At 45.4% G+C, this 24,499-nt stretch overlaps 2 protein-coding genes across 16 annotated transcripts in view; both read left to right on the top strand.

Moving 5' to 3' along the window:
- The first annotated feature begins 2,062 nt into the window (after window positions 1-2,062).
- Window positions 2,063-5,407, top strand: LOC140682230 (uncharacterized). The gene is made up of 2 exons (XM_072923649.1): window positions 2,063-3,669; window positions 3,961-5,407. The coding sequence occupies exons 1-2, from the start codon at window positions 2,799-2,801 to the stop codon at window positions 4,083-4,085; spliced, it is 996 nt and encodes a 331-aa protein (XP_072779750.1). The 5' UTR covers window positions 2,063-2,798; the 3' UTR covers window positions 4,086-5,407.
- Window positions 5,408-12,171: 6,764 nt separating this feature from the next.
- PRR5 (proline rich 5) overlaps window positions 12,172-24,499 on the top strand; it is an 83,502-nt gene continuing 71,174 nt past the window's right edge. For 4 of the 15 annotated variants that reach the window (XM_072917488.1, XM_072917484.1, XM_072917479.1 and 1 more), the window contains exons 1-2: window positions 15,983-16,118; window positions 18,411-18,571. Coding sequence is in view for 1 of the 15 variants with exons in the window: in XM_072917514.1 (XP_072773615.1) it covers window positions 15,597-16,118 (522 nt within the window). In the remaining 14 variants the exon portion in view is untranslated. The other 11 variants (XM_072917498.1, XM_072917483.1, XM_072917469.1 and 8 more) reach the window with 8 other exon arrangements.

The raw sequence follows: 24,499 nt of genomic DNA, 5'->3' as shown, positions 1-24,499 counted from the left end.
AGGGGCTAATACTGATACCTTGATGCTCACAGTATGGTAAGCTGAGGAAGTTCTGAGAGTACAAACTGCACCTTGTGTCTCCATGTTTTGTGGCCACCTGCTGGAAAATGCTGAATTTGGATGTTGTGAGAGCTGAGTCGGCACTTTTCCACACAGGATTGTTCCAGCTCATTGTTCCAGCTCTGATGCCATTGTGGGTAAGCAATTTCTTTATTACTAAAGTTATACACATTGTAATGAGATTTTGTGCAGGGTCTCTGCAGGGTTGGGGAGGATATCAGGGGCCAGCGGTGCCTCAGCCAGACAGTTCACAGAATCCATGCCAGTAGTGAGATACAGTTAAAAATGAATAATTGTAGCATGCTAACACAGCCTTTGAAAAGCAAGTGGAATTATATAAATTACTTGCATTGTTTTACTCACTTTCCTTCTTTTGCTGAGTGAGGAATAATTTTCTGCAGCGTGGTTGTGTGATGCTGAGGCTTTTTGCCTTACTTTCTTAATTAATTTAGTGGTTTTGGGGGAAAAAGCTAGCAAGATGAGTGGAACTCACAAAGCCCCTGGTTCCAACCAATTTTGGGTGTGTTTTAGTTACAGGGTTTCTCGCTCTGGGCCAGTAGAGAGTCAACTGCATCTTTAAAAATACAGCCACAAGCCCTCCCGTGGAAAGCTGCACCCCACGGGAGGCACGGTGGATTACATGAGCACAGAGGCAGAAGGTGACAGCACTTTGGTAGTCCCAGGAGCTCACTGCCTGCATTAATAATGTGCCTGCACAGGAGAAATAAATATTGAGAAGTGACAGCTTGTGGAGGTAGTGCTATGGTGTGAAGACTTTTCCTGCAAGAATCCATAGGCTTTATCCTTCGGTGTCCCTTTGTCATCACACACCATCCCAGGGAACTGGGCAGCTTTTGCCTGGCTGCTTCAGGGGCTTCTCTTCAGCTGTCGCTGACCTTGCCTGGCTTACACACAGCTGTAGCACGCTCTCTCCACGGACTGCAGAAGGAGCCTCCTCAGTGTGCAAAGACTCTTGACTGCTGGGGGAGCACCTTGCAGAAATTGCACTGCTGGGGCTGAGTGTTGGAAAGGGTAGATAAATATGATTAAGAACCACAATGGTACAGCCAGGACGAGTGTGACGCCCCCTACTGGCTGGACAGTTACCCTCACCTACAGCGGGGTCCAAAAGCCAAATGGATTGTTCCATCTCACCCCCCAGAATGTATGGTTCACCCCACATCTGTAACCCTCCCCTGAACCATCAGGTGCCTGTGACCCCATTGGCCCAGGTCCTGTTCCAGCCCACCCTGGAGCCCCCTTTGATAAAGGCTCTCCGGGGGGCTGGACGTTCTCTTGGATCTTCCCCTCTCCTCCTGGAGCGTCCTCCGGGAGTCCCTGCTCCCCTCTTTGTCTCTCCCCTCCCCCATCACCCGAGGCCCAGCCACGTGCTGTGTCTGGCAGCTCAAGGCAGAGCCTCTCTGCGTCCTGAATAAACTTCATCCCCCAAGAGCAACCAAAGAGATCTCGCTTGAATCTGTCCATGGAATACAAATAAACGTCTTTACAGACTGGCGCCCAACTTCGAATACGAACCCACGGTGACCTGCAACTGCACCCGTCTGGACGCTTTCCAGCTTTTCTACCTGTAGGACACCTTTCCATGGACACTAACTAAATAACCAGGTATTTCCTCGCCATCGCGGTCGCGAGCACGACATTTTGCTGCTAGGCAGTGAAGAGGCCGGAGCTCTTTAAAAAGTCCCGAAGCCTTATTCTCCGAGCACAGGCGATCGCCGCGATTCCGCGGCGACCCAAGGCTTTGTGAGGAGACTTGCCGCGGCACGCAGCCACGTGCACAAAGCACAGGCGAGCACTGCTTAGCACTGCCCGCGCTGAAGCCCTGAGGGGGGTTTGTAGCTACCGAGCACCGGAAGCCGTCCCTAAGTGACCACCGAAAGCGGAGCTCTGAAGAAACCCCCGCGGAGAGCCCTCAGCACCGACTGCAGTAAACGTCGGAACCTAACTGAGGACCCCGCTCCTGCGACACCGAGGTGAGCCACACTGGTTTAAAAATGGGACAATCCCACTCTACATCTGATCAAGATCTCTATAAGCAACTTAACCACTTCTTACGTAGCCATAACAGTAATTTGCCTAAAAAATAGCTACGGAAACTCCTAGAATGGATCTTACTTAAGTTCCCAAATGCCGAGCGCTCTGCTGTGTTTTGTGGAGACTTTTGGGAGTCCGTGGGGCATACACTTTTTAATGACATTTCACGGCGGGACCCCTATGCTTGCGAGTTACTTCCTGCTTATAGAGTGTTAGCAGAGCTCTGCGCTTCTCAAAAGCCGCTGATAGCAGCCAAACCGCTCCCTGCCGTGGCTCAACTATCCCCGCCGGACCGCCCCCCCACCCCGCGCTGCGGCGAAAAGCCGGCGAAGCTGCTGGCGACTCAGCGGTTTCTGAGCGAGCGGCGCTCCCTGCCGCAGCCGCGCCCCCCCTCCCCCGCAACCCAGAACCCGCCCTTGCAGCCACCTCCTCCCCCCCAAACTACTCCCCGGGCCCCGCCTCCCCCCCGTCCGCCCCCCCAGCATTGCTTGTCCCGGCTATGGTGGCTACTATAGCCGAACTTTTACAAAATCAAACAACAGCCATTTTGCAAGCACAAACCCAATCAATGGCTATTTTGCAAGCACAATCTTAAACGTCAGCTGCGATTTTGCAGGCGCTGCATACGCTCGCCTCCGCGGCCACCCCACTGACCCGCCCGGAAGCCCCCTGGTCCGCCGAACATGCCTCCCAGGCGCCGGCCCTGGGCTGGGCGGCTCCCACCCCCGCGGCCACGCCCTCCTCTCTCTTGCGCGGCCCTGACCCCGCCCCCGCGGCCGCCGCCTCCCTCTCGCGCGGCCCGGACCCCGCCCCCGCGGCCGCCGCACCACCCATCCTTCCCAGAGAAGTCCCGGCACCCAGCGCCGTACCCCCGCTGCCCGCCCGCCTCCTGCACTCGCGGCCGGCCCCCCCGGCAGACGCAAACCCGGCGTCCCCACCCCCCCGCGACGCCGCAGCCCCTGCCTCTGGCTACAAAGCCCCGGAACCCCCCGCCGCCGGCACCACTTCCTGGTTTGCCGAAAACACCATCATATCCCTCCGCATCCCTCCCTCCGCCGGATCTACAGACTGCCACAGCACCCAAAGCCACAGCTACAAGAAATCCTTCCGAAAATGCCAGTCCCCCACAAGTGCTGCTGCCGACGACCTCCACCCCTCCTGCTCCTCTGCCTCAGCTGGCAGCAGCCCCTGCCTCCCACACTAGCAGCTCCTCACTGCACCCTGACGGAGACACTATGCCTCGACAAGGTGAACGCAACAACGTGACTGCAGCTTCTACAAACAAAGGACAGACAGAGAACTATCTTACCCCTGCAAACCCTAAACTTTCTATCCACATCTCACCAAATTCTCAGCACAGTGCTAACAATCTTCAACTGACAAACTGCCCTGAAATCAAATGTGATACCTGCAAAGACGACAGTCTGCATCCCCAAGCAATGCAAGTCGTATTCAGCCAGCGAACAGCTGTCCCCTCTCAGGAGGTGAAAGAAGTCCTGACAGTACTCAAGGACAGTGGTATCTCCTTTTCCTATTTTAAACCACTGTTAAAAGGTACGATAGAAAAAACATGCCAAACCCTAAAACGCATCTTAAATCTAAAGAAAGGGGGGGTAGATCAGGCTACACCTCAAAAGAGGTTGAATAAGGCTTTATATGCTCACAATTTTCTAAGTAGCTCTGCAGGAGAGCCTCGCCTCCAAATTTATAGACATTTCCTGAACAGCAAAAAAGTAAAAATAAAAGGGCACCCCCCAGCTTTACTCAAAATCTTAGATTCAGAACATATACAAGGTCCACACAGTCTTCTAATGGGGGGAAAAGGTTTCTCTTGTGTTTCCACAGGTGGACGACTTAAGTGGGTCCCAGGAAAGAATGTGAAGCCTTACCATGCACCGAAATCCGCTGGCACCCCCACACCAGACAGTACTTCTGCAAGTACAAGCCAAGAAGCCAGCACCCAGACCTGAACCACGCTGCATCATCGAGAGAAAAATGGACTTCTTATTGTTTAATGCATGCATGTTGTTTTTGTTCTTCTGTTTCAGTTTTTGTATTGAAGTTTTACTTGTAATTCAACCAAGGACAAATGCCGAGTAGCTTTAGCCAAGCCTGCAAGCTCTAAGACCACCTATATATCTAACACAAACCCTAACAAACCTTTTTCAACCCGTTTAATTATAAGACCTTTTCCAAAAAATTCTGACAATGCCTCCCCTACTATAATCAGTGATTTAATAACAATAAGGTCATCTCAGCTATACAGTTTACTTAATGGTTTGAGCCTTGCACCTTAGCTAAAGGAACTCTGTAAAATAAGCTTGACTGTTTCAGTAGTAATAAGTATAGTTCTAATAACAATACCCTGTACACTTCCAAGTGTGCAAAAAATAGTTGTTAAGTCAATATTTAATATTTCAAATGGTTCAGTGAAAACAGGGGAGATGTTGGAAAGGGTAGATAAATATGATTAAGAACCACAATGGTACAGCCAGGACGAGTGTGATGCCCCCTACTGGCTGGACAGTTACCCTCACCTACAGCGGGGTCCAAAAGCCAAATGGATTGTTCCATCTCACCCCCCAGAATGTATGGTTCACCCCACATCTGTAACCCTCCCCTGAACCATCAGGTGCCTGTGACCCCATTGGCCCAGGTCCTGTTCCAGCCCACCCTGGAGCCCCCTTTGATAAAGGCTCTCCGGGGGGCTGGACGTTCTCTTGGATCTTCCCCTCTCCTCCTGGAGCGTCCTCTGGGAGTCCCTGCTCCCCTCTTTGTCTCTCCCCTCCCCCATCACCTTAGGCCCAGCCACGTGCTGTGTCTGGCAGCTCGAGGCAGAGCCTCTCTGCGTCCTGAATAAACTTCATCCCCCAAGAGCAACCACAGAGATCTCGCTTGAATCTGTCCATGGAATACAAATAAACGTCTTTACAGCTGAGTAAGAACCTTTTCCCCTAGGCAGAAAAATCTTTTTATGTACAATGTTTTGTGGGGTTTTTTTTTTTGGTTTTGTTTTTTGTTGTTGGGGTTTTTTTGGTTTTTGTTTTTTTTTTTTTTTATGGGGACGACAGATGAGATAATTCCTGACTACTCTGGTCATCAGACAACACAGTGCTTGTACAAGTGGCAGAGCTTTGACCCACTTTGCACTTATCATGGTGGTGCTCCAGAGACCTCCATATTATAGTTGAGATGTGGATTCCTGTGTAGCAATTATTTTCTCATGCACAAGTACAGCATAAGTTAAATGAAGGTGCTTTCTGGAAAAAATGTTGAGTACTGAAATCCTGAACTGCTAGCAGAACAAGGAAGTGATTGTTCTTTACTTCTTCAGTCATCAGGCTTTTGCTGACAATTATTTTGGCATGCATAGCACATACGCACACAATGACTGACTATACGTTTGTGGAACCTTCTGAAAAAATGAGGATTATCCTGTTGTGTGATTCTGCAGCCCTGTCTGATGCCTACTGTGACAGAAAATAAGGTCTAATAGAGTAAGTCTAGTTTTAGTTTTATAGCACACTCCCAGAACATTTACTGGCAGCAGATACAGTGATACCATTTTAAAGTTTACTCCTTTGATATCTTCCATCAGATCTGAAAAAGGAGTCTGTTCCAAACAGATATTTGGGGCTTCTTGGCTGAAGCATCTTCCCAATCTTTTGACAAATTCAATGTCTCAACACTGAATCTAACACCCACCACCCCTAAAATACTGTCAAAGCAAGTGGCTTTCTTTAGAAATGCCCTTTTTCCAAGCTTGGGATGCTGCAAATTCCTCTTCAGATGCATTAAGTCTAGCTTGTGGGAGGATCTGATGATGTCCTCTCTTTTCATCTTCATCTGTAGCATATCACTTGTTCCTGCCCTGTAGCCTTGGTGGCTGATCCCCTCTGCACACCCTCCTCTGGCTGCCTATGGGTATTAACGAGACTGCAGAGTGAGTTTTTGTGCTCCTGCTGGTCCTGGAAGCTGCCACAAGCAAAGGCTGGAAAGTCAAATCATGCCGCCGGATCATGTGGTGATCAGTGAGTAACAAATATTATTGCATCTGCTGGCTAAGAGTGACACTTCTGTGTGACAGACAGTATGTATTTTGATTGTTCTGGCTTTGTAGGTTATCTCTCTGCAAGAGGAGAGTAGGTGTGTAAAGAGGTCTCTGAAAAAAGAAAGGATACTCCTTCCCTTAGGGGGCAATTGAATCTGGCCAAGGGAGAGAGATATTTGGGTCCTGGGGTGAACCAGAGGAAGCAGCAGCAAAGCAGCAATTTGTAGCACAGTGGGGAAATGAAAGGCTGCTGAGCAAAGCTGTGAGCACACTCCAAGCTCTGCTTATGTAAGAGAAAATGTCTTAAGAGAGCTGAGTGTGCATACCTGCAACCCACCAAAAACCCCTAAAAGACAGCTTGAAAGCAATGGTCTGCTTTTCTAGGACACAATGGATAGGGATTTGTTCATAAACCTCATAAATTATTCCTCTGTCCAAGTGACTCCTAGAACACTTGTCATTGTCTGATCTAAAAAGACAACAAGTCAGGTTTTTGGTGTAGGGAAGACTAAATTTGAACACCTTCTAGGTTGTCTTTGAGGAACTCCCTGTGAAAGAAAAGGTCAACAGATTTGTATAAAAGCTAGTTCTGGTCTGGAACTCCATCACACAATCTGGTGATTTTCATAAAATTAATTAGCAACCTGACCAGACTGATGTTTTGTTCTCCTACTACCAAAAGTTTTGGAAAATCATGGGACTGAATCATCAGCTCACCATAAAGATAAATTACTTTTCCATCCTCTGTGCCTGGTCTCTGCAGATCTGCTCTGAGGGCCTTGATCTTTGCACAGCAATTGGCATCTAATGATCTACTCCATCACATATTATACACCTCAAACACTGAGAACCCCAAAATGTTTCTTCTCATTTTGCAATATTTTGGGGTGGGTTATGCTTTCCTCTGTCCTGAGGGGTAGAGGGCACTGGCAAGTGCTTGGAGAAGTGGTCACATTAAGTATGTGAACCTTTCCTTGTATGGCTTTTCCCCTCTCCATCTCTGTTCCCCTGGCATCTCTTGGGGCATGAACAGTCTTTCACTGTGAGAAAGAACTACAGTAAAGGGAAAATAGTACTTCCCACAGGGAAAAAAAATACAACATTACAAATACACAGCTGAACTTGAAAAATGTTAAACAAATCACTTTGAAACTCTTCAGTGGATTTGCAGCTGTTCTAACCAGCCTTCTACATCACGGAATCTTCCCCTACATATTATTCATTAAACAAAGGTATTTATTAGAGCAGCACGTGGTATAGATAACATCTCTAGTGCAGAGTGTTATGAACAAAACAGCCTGGCTGGGACACTTGGCTTGGGCTAAGTTAAGTACTGACATTGAAATGTTAATTAGCTAATTGTTCCTGGGAATCACCTACCTCCCCCACCCTCACTACCATTCTAGGACTGGGATGCAAAATAATCCAGTGGAATCATGGGAGGGGGTTTTGGGGATGAAAAACACCCCTAAATGGAAAAGATGGGCACAGTGGAGGGGGCTGGATGGGTGTGCTGGTTGGGGAAAAGGGAACCCCATCCCTAGTCTGTGTTTGACCTGTCACCATAACCTACAGAGGACCAGAGTGGACTGGGCTGTGGGAAGCAGGAGCAAAGCAGTGACACTTCCTGGTGCTGCCAGGAGGGAAGGAGAGGGACAGCTGCTGCTGAGCTTTGGCAGCAGGCTCTGCACATCCCCTCACCCTGCGGCCACCCGTGTGCCGGGAGGAAAGGAGGGAGGACGGTCTGCTGGGACTTCAGATACGGACTGCACACCTCTTCACCTCCAGCTACCAGCGTGCCACGGAGACTCCAGGGACAGACCCTGCACCCCTGCTCACCCTTCGGCTACCGGAGAAGCTACAACAGCGGGGGCGAGCTCCTCGTTGAGCCCCCTGCCGAGCTGACTAGTAATAAAGGCATAGACCCTGTTCATTTCAATATCCATGCAGATAAGTACGTACATAGATAGGAATATAGCATTCCTGCCTAAAGGACAACTTAGGTGTCATGAACAACTCAGCTTCCCAGTCAAAACATCAGCACGTTTGCAAAGAACAGCTCTGTGAGAGAAACATCCTTGATGGTGGAGCAAGGTACAGTTAATAGGGCATTTTTTTTTTTTGTGCTGATATCTGAGAAGTTCAAAGAAATTTAAAAGACAAACATGCTTATCAGTACAGAAAAATGAACAACCTATCCAAATAACTGAAGGAAAGGCATGTGTGTCATCAGAAATGCTGCCTGTGTAATTTGATTTCATTGGAGAAGGCCTTTGCTCCATAACATGACCATTACCAGCAGCCAAAACATACACAATTACAAGTATAACCTTCCTGTTCTTATCTAATCTGGGTTTTTCAACCTCCTTTTAGCTTTGCAATTGAAACATCTTCCAAGTGACTGACTCTGCAGCCTCCTGCATGCTGAATGAAAACCCATCTCCCAGGAGGATGGCCTTTGTGTTTGTACCTTTGGGTGGACCCCTGCAAATCACAGACATTCAGAAGCCCCCAAGGAAAGAAGTGAAAGGTACTGATTTGAAAAGCTGCCCTCGAGGAGCAGCTGGGAGTTCACTGCATGGAGCATCCAAGAAAAATGAGGTAGAAAAGCATCCCAAGAGCAACAGCCAGAGATGAATGAGGTAGGAAGGAGCAAGTGCAGGGCATCTGCTGGCTCCCACCTTCTCCTATGGTGGGAATCCTGTACCCAGGCCTCGGGCATGTGTTGTACCTGCCACTCACACAAAAGCAAGGTGTGTTCTAAAGACTCATTAGAGCTTCTTTCCTCTGTGAAATGAACAGGGTCTATGCCTTTATTATTAGTCAGCTCGGCAGGGGGTTCAACGAGAAGCTCACCCCCGCTGTTGTAGCTTCTCCCGTAGCCGAAGGGTGAGCAGGGGTGCAGAGTCTGTCTCTGGAGTCTCGGCAGGGGGCTCAACGAGGAGCTCGCCCCCGCTGTTGTAGCTTCTCCGGTAGCCGAAGGGTGAGCAGGGGTGCAGGGTCTGTCCCTGGAGTCTCCGTGGCACGCTGGTAGCTGGAGGTGAAGAGGTGTGCAGTCCGTATCTGAAGTCCCAGCAGACCGTCCTCCCTCCTTTCCTCTCGGCACACGGGTGGCCGCAGGGTGAGGGGATGTGCAGAGCCTGCTGCCAAAGCTCAGCAGCAGCTGTCCCTCTCCTTCCCTCCTGGCAGCACCAGGAAGTGTCACTGCTTTGCTCCTGCTTCCCACAGCCCAGTCCACTCTGGTCCTCTGTAGGTTATGGTGACAGGTCAAACACAGACTAGGGATGGGGTTCCCTTTTCCCCAACCAGCACACCCATCCAGCCCCCTCCACTGTGCCCATCTTTTCCATTTAGGGGTGTTTTTCATCCCCAAAACCCCCTCCCATGATTCCACTGGATTATTTTGCATCCCAGTCCTAGAATGGTAGTGAGGGTGGGGGAGGTAGGTGATTCCCAGGAACAATTAGCTAATTAACATTTCAATGTCAGTACTTAGCCCAAGCCAAGTGTCCCAGCCAGGCTGTTTTGTTCATAACAGATATGACTTGGCCTTCTGAAAATATAAAGCCTACCCACTTTGGATCTTGATGGAATATTAAGCTACCTATTGATGTTTGGTTTTTTAAAACATCCCAAGTCTTCAGCTCCTTCCTGAAGGAAGTAATGTTCATGAACAAGTGGAATTTTCTGTGCCTTCCATTATTGCTCCTCTCCCTCACAGTGGGTTGTTCCAAGGTGTCTGCGTTGATGCCTCACTCCTTTATGGAGCCAGTAGATGCCAGCAGCTTTAGCTCAAAAAATTTCTAACCTTCAAATATATAAGATTTATATTTGCTGTTGGAGAAAGGTCAGCTACAGGTGCTGCTGCAAACAAGTGTTATCCAAAGGATAAATGAGGTACAACACATCTGAACAGTTCTGGGCAGTCAGTTATTATGGGAGCAATATGTCTGGATACAGAGATCAAATATGTCTGGATACATTGAGAGATCAAACACTGGGTTTTTTTTAATTTGGAAAAAGTAGTGTCTGTTCTAAGACAAATACATGGGATATACTGTTGAAGTCTTACAGAAAGACTTCAACAGTATATCCCATATACTTTTATTTTCAACTGTAGATCTTTTATGGTAATTTTTTTAAAGAATTGTTTTAACTAACAGCAAATATGTAAGGTTTTATTATATCATTGCTTTTACTCTAGTATCAGAGTAATAACGTTATTTATTAAGGTAATTTTGGTGAATGGATTTTAAAGAAGATATTATCTTTGCCTACACCATTACTAGTGCACTGGTATTAGTATTTAAAATCTATTATATAGGGCTACTGTAGGTTTGTTCTTCGGGGTATTAAAAACAGTACTTAAAAAAGAAAACCAATTTCCTTAATGAAGAGCCTCAGCAGCAATAAACAAATTGTTCAAAAAACGAATCAAAAATATAAAATGAAAAATATTAAAATTAAAGTATTTTTTGTAGAAAGTTGAAATCCCTGCAAGTGATGAATGTGGGCTCTTTAGCCAAAGAGACCACTAGCACTTAAACTTTTAATGATATGAGATGTAAGAATCCCTTTTTGTAATCAGGGAAATGTAGCCAACACTGGCATGAAATGTGGCAACCCCTTAGTAGCAAGGCCAAGAGCAGGCCAAATTTATTAATCACCTAAAATCTTAGAAAGATGCCCAGAAAAATCCTATAAGCAATTCCAAACCTGGACCTGATTTGGAAGGGCATGAGCATGACAGCAAAAAACTACTTGTATCAGTTTGTGCAGCAGAGCACTGCAGAAACAGGTTTTACCTCCTGCAAGACTTCAAAATTCAAATTATTATTTTCTGTTTGGTTTGATTTGGTTTATTTTGTTGCTGTTTGGTCGATTGGTTGGTTGGTTTTGGTTTATTTGTTTGTTTTTATTAGAGCTGCCCTGCTCAAGACAGTGTCCTTGCTGGCAGAGTGCCGGCACCTGCTGACCAGGGAGAGGCAGGGACAGTGTGGAACACGAGGGAGGTTTGAGAAATGAAAGGACCAGGGGACAGAGGTGTGTGCAGCCCTACTGCAGGGTGAGGAAAATTGTCCCTCTCTCCACAGGCCCTGCCAGTATGGGTGGGAATGGGGTGAGAGGGCAACAATAGCTGCTTTGGTAGATTCCTTTTGCTGGTGGCTCTTGTGCTAGGGACTCACAGGATTCACTGTGCAGTTTTCTCATATCCAACAGGAAGGTCACGGGGAAAGAGCCCGTTTCTTTGCCCAGTTCACAGTGAACAATTCACACCAAAATTAATAGTTGCAAAGAAAAGACAGAGATGGATCCTCCCTCAAGCAGCCAATCACTGTTGTAGTTTTGTTCCTACAGATGCTGTGTGAGACCTGCCTGTAAATCCAGCAGTTGAATCAAAGCAGGACTTTGGGTCCCTGGCATTCTGGACAAGCATTTTCAGCCCTCAGGTGCATTGCATATTCTCAAGGCAGCCTCACTGACCAGGATCAAAAATTTCAGGTCTTCGTGAAGAATACTTCACTCAAAAATGACCCAATACCGGTTAGTTTAGACAAGCTCGAACACAGGAGGATCTCTCTCCCCACTGTGGTTCACAGTGATCTCCTGTCTGGGATGGTGGGTTTGTGGCTCTGGGCCCCTGCCAGACTTCACTGAGTGGTTGAAGCAGAGATGTGCAGAAAGAGCAGAGACACCAACCAGCATCTCTGCAGAGTACTACAGTGCTGTTACAAGTGGCTTTGCTCAGGCTGACACTGCACTGAATTGCATCATCAAAGATGCTGGGTTTTGAAATGTCAGCTGAACTGTAGTTTCTTTTCCTTTCTTGCTGGCTGTCAAGTTGAAACTTTTGATTTATTTCATATATCCTCCAATGTTGGCTAAAACAACTCCAAAACAAAAAGTGGTTCTAATGTTCAAACCTGTTTGTGCTGAAGCCGTGGTGGCAGCCGTCTACTGCTGTACTTATGTTTAACTTACCAGGACACCTGGAGATAGCTTGACACTGGCAAGTTCTTGAACCTCTGAGAAGCAATAGGAGATGCAATATAGGACGTCTCAGACACATCCATGGTACATACCACATACCACGGATTTGCTACATACCCTTCAGCAGCTCGTACCACCTCTTTTATTGTAAGTAACCTTCATTTTGATGCTTGTTCATCTTGATGTTTTAGCTATTCGTTCGTTTTCCTTCATTTTTATGTTTTAGGTATTGCAGCTATTTTGTAAAATAGTTGTCAGCATCTCAGCTAGATGCTATGACAGAACAGAATTAACATTAATGAAGCATTTGGTATTCTTGGATAAAAGACACTATAGAAAAACAAATTATTATCCCTTTGCAAATCAAAATTCCACTCTGTTCCTAAATAATTGTATTATCTTTGACTGATAGCAAAAACCAAGACAGAATTGCTTGAAGGCATCCTTAATCAGAGATTTGTCCTTTTCAAATGAAAAAAAAAAAAACCTTCTGTAGTGAACAGTTTCACTAGCCAAGAAACAATAGAAAGGCTTCTATGCTAAAGTGTTAATTACTTTGTGGTTAGAGAAGGGAAGAAGCCTGAGACAAGCATCAAACTTCTAAGCTATTCAGGCTGGAGGAAACTAAAGGCCTTAAGAACTAGAAGTTAGAGGTTTTTATCTCAGGAGTCCTACAGTTGAGAAAATTATTTAATCACTTCTGCCTTGGTTGCCTCAGTGGGTTCTCTTTTCCACTCATTGTGACTGTATTTTTGTACTGTAAGCCCTGTTTAAAATGTTGTGTTTATAGTTCGTCTTGACACCTCTTGAGCTTCCCATCTTCAGCTTCCCTGATAACAATCCCTAGATGCAGCAGTAGGGACATGTAGAACAAGTGTGCACACAAACACTGTAACTGTGTCCAATAAAGTAAATCCGGCCTTATATTAATTGTAACCAGCTGGTAAAAACTGAGCTGTCTCTGCTTTTACTTCAAGAGTTTACAAAGATGACTGGTAGTGAGTTTTTGTTCCTGCAGATGGAGGGAAATATCTGCCTCCAGTAATACCTGTGGAATGAAGTTGCCTGGAGTGGGCATGGTAAAGCTTAACCAAGGCCACCATGGCAGTCATATTCTTCCGCAGTGTGAGATGGCACTCTTCTACAGCCTTTACCTAGTATGAGGACATCAGCCTTTCTCTATTAACTTCTTCCTGCAGCTCTGTGGCTTCCTGTGCTTGTTCTGGTGTGAATTTCCTTCCATCCACAACTTTGTTATGCAGCTTTTACTTCAGGAGGCAAGAGGTTTGCCTTTGTTTTGATAATTGGGAACTGCTTAGGAAAAAAAAATTCACAACCAGCTATCACCCTTCATTTCCCAAAGCCCTACAAACTCTTTCTTGAAGACCTGCCTTGAGCTTGGCAGCCCAGCCCAGTATGATTTCTATAGATGTTCTCACTGCTGACCCTGGACTTTCCTGCTGCCACTCAGGCTGCCCTGATCATTAACACGGTTGGCAGGGGACGAATTAATGCTTGGTTCCTATGTAGAGATAGCTCTCCACCAGGCAGTTTTGCTGTCCTGGGAGTTGGGGCTGACTACAGTTTCTAGCACTCCTAGTCTGCTTCCTAATGCATCTATATCTGTGTGGTACTGACAGGGAGCAAGAAAATCAGTTGATGCTTTCTCTGAACTATTTTCTCCATGTTAGAACTGTTTCCAGTGTAGTTCTGCTGGACTAAACTCTGCCCAGCATCTCTTGCCCTTACACTAGCAAGAAGTGTAAGTACACAGATTACACCCAAGCAGGAAGATTTTGCTAGTGATGAATTTTTTTTCTAATGCAGCTGGATTCATGTGACTGGTAGCATAATATTCTGACTGATGTGACTCCATTTCATTTATTTGAAATCTTTGGTGTTTTTTCCTGCTGTGAAATATTTCTTACACCAAGATACCATATTGGGATGGTATTTCACTTACCTAGCATAATCACAAATTAATCCAGCAAAGTGAGGCTCTGATCCCATAAGAGGTTCCTAAAAGAAGTTTAGTGCCCATGCTAGTTTTGATGGAAGCCAGCAGAGCTGTGAAGTACAGAGCTCATTCAGCTCTAGCTATGATCCTGTAGTCATCACTAAAGTTCATTGTAAGTACCAATTTCTCTTGGGTTTTTGTTTACTTGTAGTTTTTAAAGCAAAGCTTTTGGAAAACTTCCAGAGAGAATGTAACCTGTGCATTTTTTGCTTTGCAAATGAATGTATTTGGGGCTTCTGATGACCAATTCAGATACCTGTTCCTACCAAAAAAGTATGGCTCAGTAGTAATTCTGTAACACTTGGATCCAAGATCTAACTCAGGTTCCTTTGCACGATACATAATTGTGTTTTAATAATTTGGTTTAGATTTTATAAAACGGCTTAACAGCAAACAGACAGTGATGAAAATGTCTCTTCCACTGGCTTCAGTTTGTCCCAGGGACCTACTGTGTGAAAAAAAATGTCGTATTTGGAGAAGAAACTGCTCCTCATTTCTAAGATTAACTCTTCCTTGCATTCTGGGACAAGGGCAACTAGGGAAGTTCCTCTCATTCCTCCACCAAAGATTTGGAAGGGCAAAGTTGTCTTTCTCAGATTTCTGGGTCACTTAAGCTGATGAAAAACCATAGCTTACTTTTATGCTGGATTGTAGCTTTATGGCTTATATGACTCTTGTACTACTTAGTCATGAACTTGGTTGTTCCACCATTTAATCATGAAAGACTTGATGAATTTGGTGAGTATATATGATGATCCAATAACAACTCATACACTGCTGCTGTTTTCTTTGCAGTTGGGAAATAGATAACAATTGCTTTTAAAGTGTAATAATTTACCCTGAACATTGCCAAGGAGGACTCCTTTGTATGATCCTTATTTCTCCTCTATTAGATTCCTTCATATACCGTCACCATTTAAAGTCACTCTACTGGGAATGCAAACCGGATCAAAGAGTTCCAGTAAATGGTGATGTCCAGCTTCCACTGGAAGATTATGAAGCACGAGCAGCCCCTAAGACTGTGTAAGTCAAAACCCATGGTACTGTGATGTGATATAGTGGCAGCTGTCATTTGAACCTGCTTATTGGCACTGTTATTCCCTCAAGCAGGATGCTGAAGCAGGTATAAGACCAGTGCCTGTCAGATGTCCCAACCAACTATGATTTGGTGTGGCTGAGTCAAGGTGAAATTGATTTATAAAACTTTCTTTGCAAGGTGTAACCCTTGCAAGGTGTACTTAAAATCTCACAGCTCAGATCAAAACTAGCCCTTCCAGCCCCGGCAAAACCAGCAGCTTGGGATGAAACAGGGGCCGTGAAGCAGACTCCGGCCAGTCCCACGTGCTCCAGCAGAACCCTCCGCGGGACCGCTGCATCCCCGGCTCTGTGTGGAAGAAGCTGTGATGCTTCCCAGTGGCTGTGATGCTTCCCACTGGCCTTCCAGCTCCTCCAGCGCTGGAGCAGCGTCATTTCTCCCTGGCACGCGTGGATGCGCTGCTGCCTGCAGCTGCACCTCTCTCGTGTCCGTGTCAGCCTGGCCGCTGCTCCGCGGTTTCCGTGGCTGGAGCGGGGCCGGGCCCGCGGCGGGGCTCGTTCCGCAGCACGAGCCGGGCCCTCACGCCCAGCCCGGCGGTGCCGGCCGTGGCGCAGCACCCGCGCCGACCCGCTCCGGCGGAGGGGCGGGCTGCCGGCCCGGGCTCGGGCGGGTTCGGCGCTCTCAGGTCCCGGTTCGCAGCCGGGTCCCGCCCGTCCCGTCCTCGCCCCGCCCGTCCCGTCCCCGCCCCGCCCGCCCGTGCCCGTCCCCGCCCCCGGCGAGGCTCCGCGGCCGCGCCGTGCGCCCACAGCTGCCCGGGCGGAGCAAGGAGGGGTCGCGGCCCTCAGGCCCCCCTCAGACCCGGCCGGGCCGGGCCTCGCCGCCAGCGCTTCCCCCGGGGCTCGGCCGCAGTGAGTGAGGACGTGCGGGCCGGGGGAGGCGGGCGGTGCCGCCGCCGGGTCGGTGGAGCCGGGCTGGGCGGAGGGCTGGAGGTTGCGGTCGGCCCCGCCGGGCGGACTCGGTGCGGTGCCGGGGCTCGGAGCGGCTCCAAGCATCCCGGGCCGGGCGGCGGCGGCGGGTCGGGGGCGCTCGGTGGAGCCGTGGGGGCTCCTGGCTTTGTTCTGCCTGTGAGCTGCGCTGAGACGCAGCCCTGGCAGTCTTTCGGAAGGTCCCTGGGAATGCTGGAGCTCGCAGGTTTTACTCCCTGGGTACTCAGTGTTTGTGCAGACGCTGCTCTCCTTCTCTTCCCGTCTGCAGTAGCGATCTCAGGTAACTGGAGTTGGCTGTAAATGTGATTCCTGTGGTCCGACTGCTGTAAGCTTTATTTACACAAGTAAGACCTCCATGTATGAGTAGAATATTTTTTGCAGAATGATTTTGCATGTTTTCTCCCTGAAATGCCTGAGTCTCCGATGGCTCGTGCAGGAGATGGGCTTGTCCCTTTCGGTGTGTGTGTGCGGTCGCTGTTAGTTTTGGCAGCTCGTAAGCGATCATTGGTAAAGGTCGGGTGTCTTCGTGTTCTTCAGGAATGCACTAGGCTGGATGTCTGCCTGTGTTTTGATATTGCAGAAGCAACAAGAGTGAACAGCCTTTAAAAAAGGTTAAAGGAAATTGTTTAGCTTTCCTAATGCTTATCATTTCCAGTTGAAATGCTTGTGAGCAAGTCATGGTAGATTGCAGGAAACAATTATGTTTTCTATTTACTAGCACGTTGATGAATAATAGAAGATAGGTCTAAAGCTAAATTTTGATGCTTCGTTTAAAATAAATTCTTATAATTTCTTCTGTCTGTTGCACCTGTTAGCTCTTAGGAAAAGACGATTATTAGGTGATGATTAGGCAGCTTTCTTACAACTTCAGTTAAAGGAATAGTTCACTACAGGCCAGTTATAGTGAGACTTGACGTCTCCTACGTATTTGAATGTAGAGCTGTGGTACTGCCTGGCAAAACTGTTCTTTGTCTCTAACTTCTCCCGCAGCCAAAGCAGAGCTAAAAATTCATTCTAGGAGTCAGGTGAATACAGTGTATAAATCTAGTTCCTCTGTGGTAGACTAGCGATAAGTGGCTTATTATGAAATATGTATTGACAGGGATTTCATATCTATAACTTACATCGTTGATTGAGTGACTTCATGCTTCATCTCACTGTTTCTTGTTAATAATCTAATTAGGGGAAAACTATGGAAGGAATATGGAATTAAGACACAGTCCCAGTGGAACTCAGTAAAAAAGACATTGCAGAGCAGACAGAGTGTAAGAGGAATTTCCAGAAGTACTTACTCATCACCCAAGACATAGCCATATTTTGAATACTCCTAACTTGTATTTAGGTTCCAGAGTTAATGGCTAGATTTTCAGGTCTTTCTTTTCAGTATTCAAACTTTTATATCCAGTGTGCTTTGGGAGACAGTGAGGGAAATGTGTCTATTGTAAGCCAGATTCTCTATCTTCAATGCATAAGAAAATCACACCCTGAGCACTTAAAAAAATCTGATCCTTGGGTTGCAGTCATAACTCCTACCACTTCCATTCTGGAGGCACTTCTATTTAATTTGTGTAACAGACAGAATTACAGTTGTAAAATATAGCCACAATAAGGCACACCAGTAAAATTGCTTTAATTAACTTTTTTTGTAATGTAGAAGCTGTCGGGATTGATGAACATCTCTGTAAATACAGTAATAGTATGTGGCACTTAATCTCTGAACAAAAGTAATAGGTAATGTCTAAAAATAGTATTTCCTCTTTCAACAGTAGAGTTAAATATGTATATTAACTGCATCTTGATAGACTGGTCCAGAGCTGGAGGCTCAGATCATTCATGCTTGCTGACGTGGCCTACTTCTTTATTTTCCTCTAAAGTATCACTTTTGTGTGTGTGTTTGATAATAAATCACAAGTGCAAATCAAAAAGCAAGCTGTTCTTTAAAGTGAAAATTGGAGCACGTTTTGCTGCACCATGGAGGCAGTGCAATTTCTAGAATGTGTTCTGATTCCATGTAGCTCAAACTGCTGAGCTGCATTGAGGTTGTGCCTCCATTTACATGAGTGGCTGGTCTCACACAAGGGCAGCAACATCTTTGCACCAGAGAGAACCATTAGGTCTGATTCTGGTTATTTAACATTGTTTGAACTGGTTCAATGTCACTGCTCAATAAATGCCTTCATAAAAAGGTCAGTGAAAAATTTGCCTCTGTCACAGCCTCTCAAGGAACTGTTGAATTATGAGAGCTGGTGATAATCTGCTTACATCTGTGGCCCGTGAGTCATTGACACTGAGCACAAAGAAGAGAACAAGATCACACGTGCTTGTCCAGCAGCACATCCGTGTTTGCTCTCCCCGAGTTTCCCAGGATAAGACCGGTGAGTTTGAGGTGTCGCTAAAAGAGTGATAGCTAGTGCGTATTTAGCCCTTGGACGTTGGAAAATAATGCATGGACATGATTTGAATTAGGAGCTTTTATTCCCTGCTATTAAAGAAATTTCTTGCCTGCTCTGTGTCTCAAGTTGGAGCTCTAGGCAATTTTAAAGCATTATTTAAGCTGTGGTTTAGGTTTCTTTAAACAGAAGAGTGAGGGAAAGTCTTTCAACAGGAGAAAATAGTAGGTGAAGATTTTCTTGTTTAAGCTTTTTTTTTTTTTTTTTTTTTTTTTTTTTAGTAGCAGCAAATCTGTGTATATGGAAATGAGGAAAAGGGAGTTGAATAAAACTGAGTGAGGAACTGTCATGTGAGGTAAAATTCTGATATTGTTCTCTCAGGTCATCCTGGAAATACATTTGCATTTAAAATTTCCAGGAGAACCAAGCTGTAGGACCAGTGCAGAATACTGAATAAAACCTGACAGCTAACTGAAAACGCCACACAGTGGTGCTGGGCATTCCTCTGCTCACACAATTGACTTGAAGATTGTTTCTTTTAATGACTGTGGATCTGAAATGAAGAATGGTTCTGAAAACAAAAGGGATGTCAATTTAATTCTGAGATATTTTCACTTGAAGATGTTTACTTTCTGTCGCATTACCCTGCAACATCTTGAAAACTCCCAGAAACGGTAAAGTGCAAATTCCTTTCTGCCCATCAGATAGTCACAATATACTCCTTTGTGTTGCTTAGGCTGAAATTCAATCTGCTGGGAGGCTGACAAGTGGATGGGGGCACAGTTGTGATCCCAAAGATACTGGGTATCGCCATAGAAGTACCTTTATGTTGCTTGTGCGAGCAGACAAAGTAGCAGCTCTTCTGGGAAAGGTGGTGATGCATTTCCTGAGCAAGAGTAAAACCTGTTTCTGCTTAGGGGTAGTGAGATGTAGAAGCTAGGATGATGGCAACTGGGGAAGGAATGTGAAAGGGACCATGAAAGGCATCAGAAAAGATTGGTGAGTTTTACCTTTTCATGTGTGAAACTTGTGTGCCTGCAGTTGAGTGTCGCTGTGCAGACACACCGACGATGCAGAGCAGCCTGAGGAGACTGAGGGTTGGAAAGAGAAGAAAATGGTGGGTAGGTTAATGTGTGTGTTGGGTGTGAAAGGGCACCTGCAGTCGCAGGGCTGGAGCAAACCAAGGGCCTGGGCTTGGCCGTGGCTGCTGCAGTGCAGCAGTTGTCTGGACAGCACAGTGGGCCATGATATCCCAGTTACGAATGGGAGAATAACAGGCTTTGCATATGCAGTCTGGATGCATATTTGGCTCCCTGGCATAATTGTAAGGTGCTTGCCCTTGGAAGGTTTCTGAGGGAATGAAAAGAGTTGATTAGGAGACCAAAGTGATTGATTTATGAGGAATTATTAAAAATACTTAATATCGATCATCTGAGAAGCAAAGACTCCATTGATTTCAGGATGATTACTCAAGAAACATAATCTCTTAGCCTTTGCAAGAGGGTGTGATTAGACATAATGGGCTGCAAAAGAGAAGGTACCTTGAGCATCAAGAAAAGCTGCTTGCAATGAAGCTAGATAATCTATGAAAAATGGTGGTAATGTTGTTTGGTGTTGTGTGACACAAAGAGCTGGGAAAAATGTTCTGCAGGGCTGGTCATTTGGAGTCACATCTTCCCTGGCTGAGCTGTGTCTGGGGATTAGGGTGGAGGTTTTGGAAACAAAACTCTTCAGTCTGCCAAGTCAGCTCCTCTGTTGAGAGCTGGCTGCTAAGCCCCGCTCTGTAGTCTGCTGGAAGGGCAGTCATTCCCTGGTAGCTTGGATTTGTATGGATGAATTAATAGGCCTCATTCCATCTTTAGCCTCTGATCCAGGAAATACATGAGCATGAGCTGGCTGCTGTTATTCTGTAAAACAAACGTTGGAGCATCTTGAATTCTGTTCTGATCATGTGGTGAGAGAATATGGGAAGAGACGAGTGATGGAAGGTGCTCCAGTGGTGAGCACAGCAGGCTGGGCTAGAAATATTACTGGGTTTGCATTGACTTTGTGAATTTGTGTTCTTGGACTCATGCTGAATTCTCCTCTTAAAGAAAAGCTGGAAAGCAACAGGACTTTAAACTTTTCTGTTTTAAGTTTCAGTCCTTACTGGCAAAAAACCCTAATGGACAGTAGTTGGACAGTAGTTGCCTATTTGGATAGTAGTTTCCTTCTTGGGCAGTAGTTGCCTCTTTCTTTGCCGAGCCCAGTAATAGACACGACTTGTTGGTAAAATGTGAAGAGCCATTTCAGAGGGTTGTGCGGCTCTGGGTTTTACTGTGTTACTGCACAGTCGTGATATTGTTTGTTTCTCTCTCAGATATGAGGTGGGTTGGTTCATGAGAAGTCTGATGAGACCACTGAGAAGTGCAATGTATGATAACCTGTGTCTCCTGGGTGATTTGATGTCATAACAGGCAATCTCTCCTCCACTAAATTTCTGGTATCCCACAATAAACTAGGAGTTTTATATAAATTAGACATGCTCCTGCTGCGGGACTGGTGGAGTTAATAAGGGCTCCAAGATAGTATGTTGTTGACAGATAGGGAGGAACATGTTTATGCTGATTCATAGTGGTTGCTTTAAAAATTGGAGACAGTTTGTGTGTCTTCAGCATGAAAAGTTTATTGGAGGGCAGGCAGGTAATACACAGACAAGCATGTACAACACTGGTTTAAGGATGAACCTCTTAATTAAGTGTAACTTGAGTCACAGAAGTTCTTCATCTGGTGACTTGGAATAAGGTTTTCACTTCCTGCATCATCCATTTGTAGTGAAGATTTAGAACAAAAGAAGTTCTGAGATTTCGCTGTCTTGGTTGCAAAGGAAATCAGAAAGCTGAGAGAAGTTAAGTGACTTCCCAGCTTGGATGTGTTCATCCAACCCTTCCAAAAGCCTGCTGTTTTTCCTTTCAACATAATATTAACTTTTCTTTGTGTATAATACTCTGTTAAGGCTCTCTCCAGGAAGAATGGAGGGTCACTTCTCTTTTCCTGTTTTCCTTTTTTTTAACTACTATTACCTAATCAGTAAACTGATTGAATTTGGTGTTTATCAGGTAAATAAAACTGCCTTCTAATTTCCCCTTAAAAGGAATACCCACTATTGTTGACACAGGTGTGATTGGGGTTTATAGTAACAATCAGTTTTTAAAATATGGGCCCTAAAATCTTCAATGCAGAGTCTCGGTGCACTCCTGACTGCTGCACTGATGGTTACCGTGACTTTGTTGGCATGGTTTTGCTTGTTCATTTTGCTGGGATTTGTGGTATTTGGGCTTTTTAAAAATTTATTTTCATATTTGCTGTGGAGGACTAGGCAAAGGCTGCTGTCAGTGGTTTATCAGATGATTTGTTTGGACTGGCACAACAAAACCACTACCCACTACTCCTACATAAAGTTCCTGATATAAATTATCCTGTAGTGTATCCTCTTGTTGGAGGCTAGGATTTTTCCCTTTTTTTTTTTTTTCTTTTTTTTTTCCCTTTTTCTCCTGGAATGTTTGCCTTGTTATACACTATATACATACTACTAAGGAACTGCTGTTCCTTTTCCTGTTTCTTTGCCTAAAAGCCCCTTAGTTTCAAAATTATAATGATTTGGAGGGAAAGGAGTCGCATTTTCCATTCCCACCTTCCTTGGCAGACACCTGGCCTTCAAACCAGGACACCTATCAGCGAAATCTGGATCAAGCCAGTTCATAGTGCCAGGAAAAATAAATACCTGTGGTAATTCTGGCATCCTCAATGACAGAATGTATTGGAAACTTTGAGAAAGACTTCATTCTTATAAAATATCCAAGCCACTTTTGTGTAATTGAGAAGGTGCTTGCAAAGTTCAGATAAGAAGCCAGATGTTGTCCCAAATTATTGAGATTTGCTTGCATGAATCAATTTTGGCATTAACAGCATGCTTCCCAAATTAATTCTGTCATGTATAATTAGAGTGTGAGTTGATTTTCTATTTTATACAGCATGACTTCTGTTCATTTATCATTATAAGCTATTTCCTGGAGATACTCAGGCTTAAGTGTGTGCTTGTGTGACTACCAGAATTGTCTGCAGTTACACAGACAGAAAATATTAATCCAGGTTAAAAGGTAAATTTATCCTTGTTAAAAGGTAAATTTTTCCCATATATTGTGTATACTGTGTTTCAGTCACCATTTCTCAGTTTACCTGAATTTTCATTTGAAGAATTATCCCAGCCACGAATAAGATAGAAGGTTTATGCTTAGCTTATTGTACTCACATACAGTGAATTCTTTCTTGTGCTGTTTTTAACATTGGTAATACACTTCTGGCCTCATCTCTTTAAAATTTTTTTTGTGGGAAAAGAGTATGCAAAAGAATATTTATTAGCTATTTTAAATTCAATTAACTTAATTTCCCTTTCATGGAGTTTTTAACAATGCTTAATGAGAGATGTAACTGAATTGCAGAGCTATTGCTTCTCTCTGAATACATTAAGATCTTTGCTGAATTCTCATGAAGGTTTCTTGATCATTCACACTTTAATCCTGGCCTTTGTAATTATTTTGAAACATCAGGAAAGTCCCATGGATGCTAATTTTATTAGCCTTCGTCATGCTTATTTAACAAATAGTTCCAGTTCCTCGTTTATCTGCCTTAGTATCTATTGTTTATTGGTGATTTTTTTTCTGCCTTTAAACCTCTGGGCTGAGGCACTGAGACCACCCTGTGCTAGGCAGAGTATAAACACAAAGCGAAGAGCATTCCCTGCCTTGCACATTAACACTTCCATTTTATGGCTATGTGAGGGAGATTGCTCTTAACTGCCTTGTACTCAGACCTCTACAGACACTCAGTTGCTACTTCAGCCACATTTAGAAAGTAAATCTCCAGCTTAGGGGAAAAATAATTAAAACGGAGCACCATTGTTGGTGAAAAAAATTCTTGTTCTTGTTGGAAGATGCAAGAATTTAAGTCTATAAAGACTAACTATCATCTGCATGCATAGGCTAAAATGTGATGCTCTTTTCTCTCTTCTCTGCCTTGCTTTTGCTCTCATGTAAGCCAATAGGCTGATAAATGCTTGGAAGTTGTGTATCCTTCCTGTTAGCCTCCTTGTTTGCTTGCCTTCTTTCAACAGCTTCTCCATTCAGTGTTAACCAACAGGAGAAGAAACACACTTACAAAATTAAAATCCTCTAATACGGTGTGATCCTGTGAAGAAGGGTGTCCTGCTTCTCCCACAGATGGTCAAACTAGAAAGGTTCATTTCTTGTCCTAAAGTCTGTTATGGCAAGAAGAATTATAAAAGCACACTGCAATTGCAGGTCACTGCATTGCTGAGCACAGACTCCTGTGTGTGCCGTGCTCTCACTCCTTGAGGACTTGAGCCTGGAGTGCCATTTTGTGGGCAGCAGGGCTTCAGAGGCAGAGCTTGTGGCTGGTAGGGCAGTTCACTGAGCTAGGCTCTTTCCTGAGCATTCCTTGTTTTTCCTTTGGCTTTCTATGCAGGAGCCCAGATGTACATGGACAAACACGCAGACACGCGGTGTTTGCAGACTGAGCATGACAGCTGAGCCACCGCTCCTGAACCAGGGGCCCTGCTCTGCTGGGTGTGCAGTGTGCCCTCCCTAGGGCTGGTATACCCTTCTTTGGGGAATTACGTGGCTTATGACTTCCAGAAGCACACATTGTGTATCTAGGCTGTGTATTTCTTCTACCAACACCACTCGTGGCAAATGCGTACGAGGCTTGCCGTTCTTTTCAGCCAGGAGATGGCATGTCCAGCCAGACCCTGGATGGCCTCTCTGAGGTGATCCCATCAGCTGCTGGGAAGGTTGGATGCAGCTTTAAACTCTGGGACATACCCTTGGATGCTCCTTGCTTCATGCTGTTATAGGG

Source organism: Taeniopygia guttata, chromosome 1A (assembly GCF_048771995.1).
Source record: "Taeniopygia guttata chromosome 1A, bTaeGut7.mat, whole genome shotgun sequence".
Taxonomy (NCBI): Eukaryota; Metazoa; Chordata; class Aves; order Passeriformes; family Estrildidae; genus Taeniopygia; species Taeniopygia guttata.
Note: the sequence above shows the minus strand (reverse complement) of the source record. Positions and strands in the feature narration are given on the sequence as shown.

Bases quoted from the DNA above. Each gene is read 5' to 3' on its own strand.
- LOC140682230 (XM_072923649.1), top strand. From the start codon at position 2,799: ATGCCTCCCAGGCGCCGGCCCTGGGCTGGGCGGCTCCCACCCCCGCGG. The intron at 3,670-3,960 runs GTACGATAGAAA...GTGTTTCCACAG, and splicing joins TTTTAAACCACTGTTAAAAG to GTGGACGACTTAAGTGGGTC.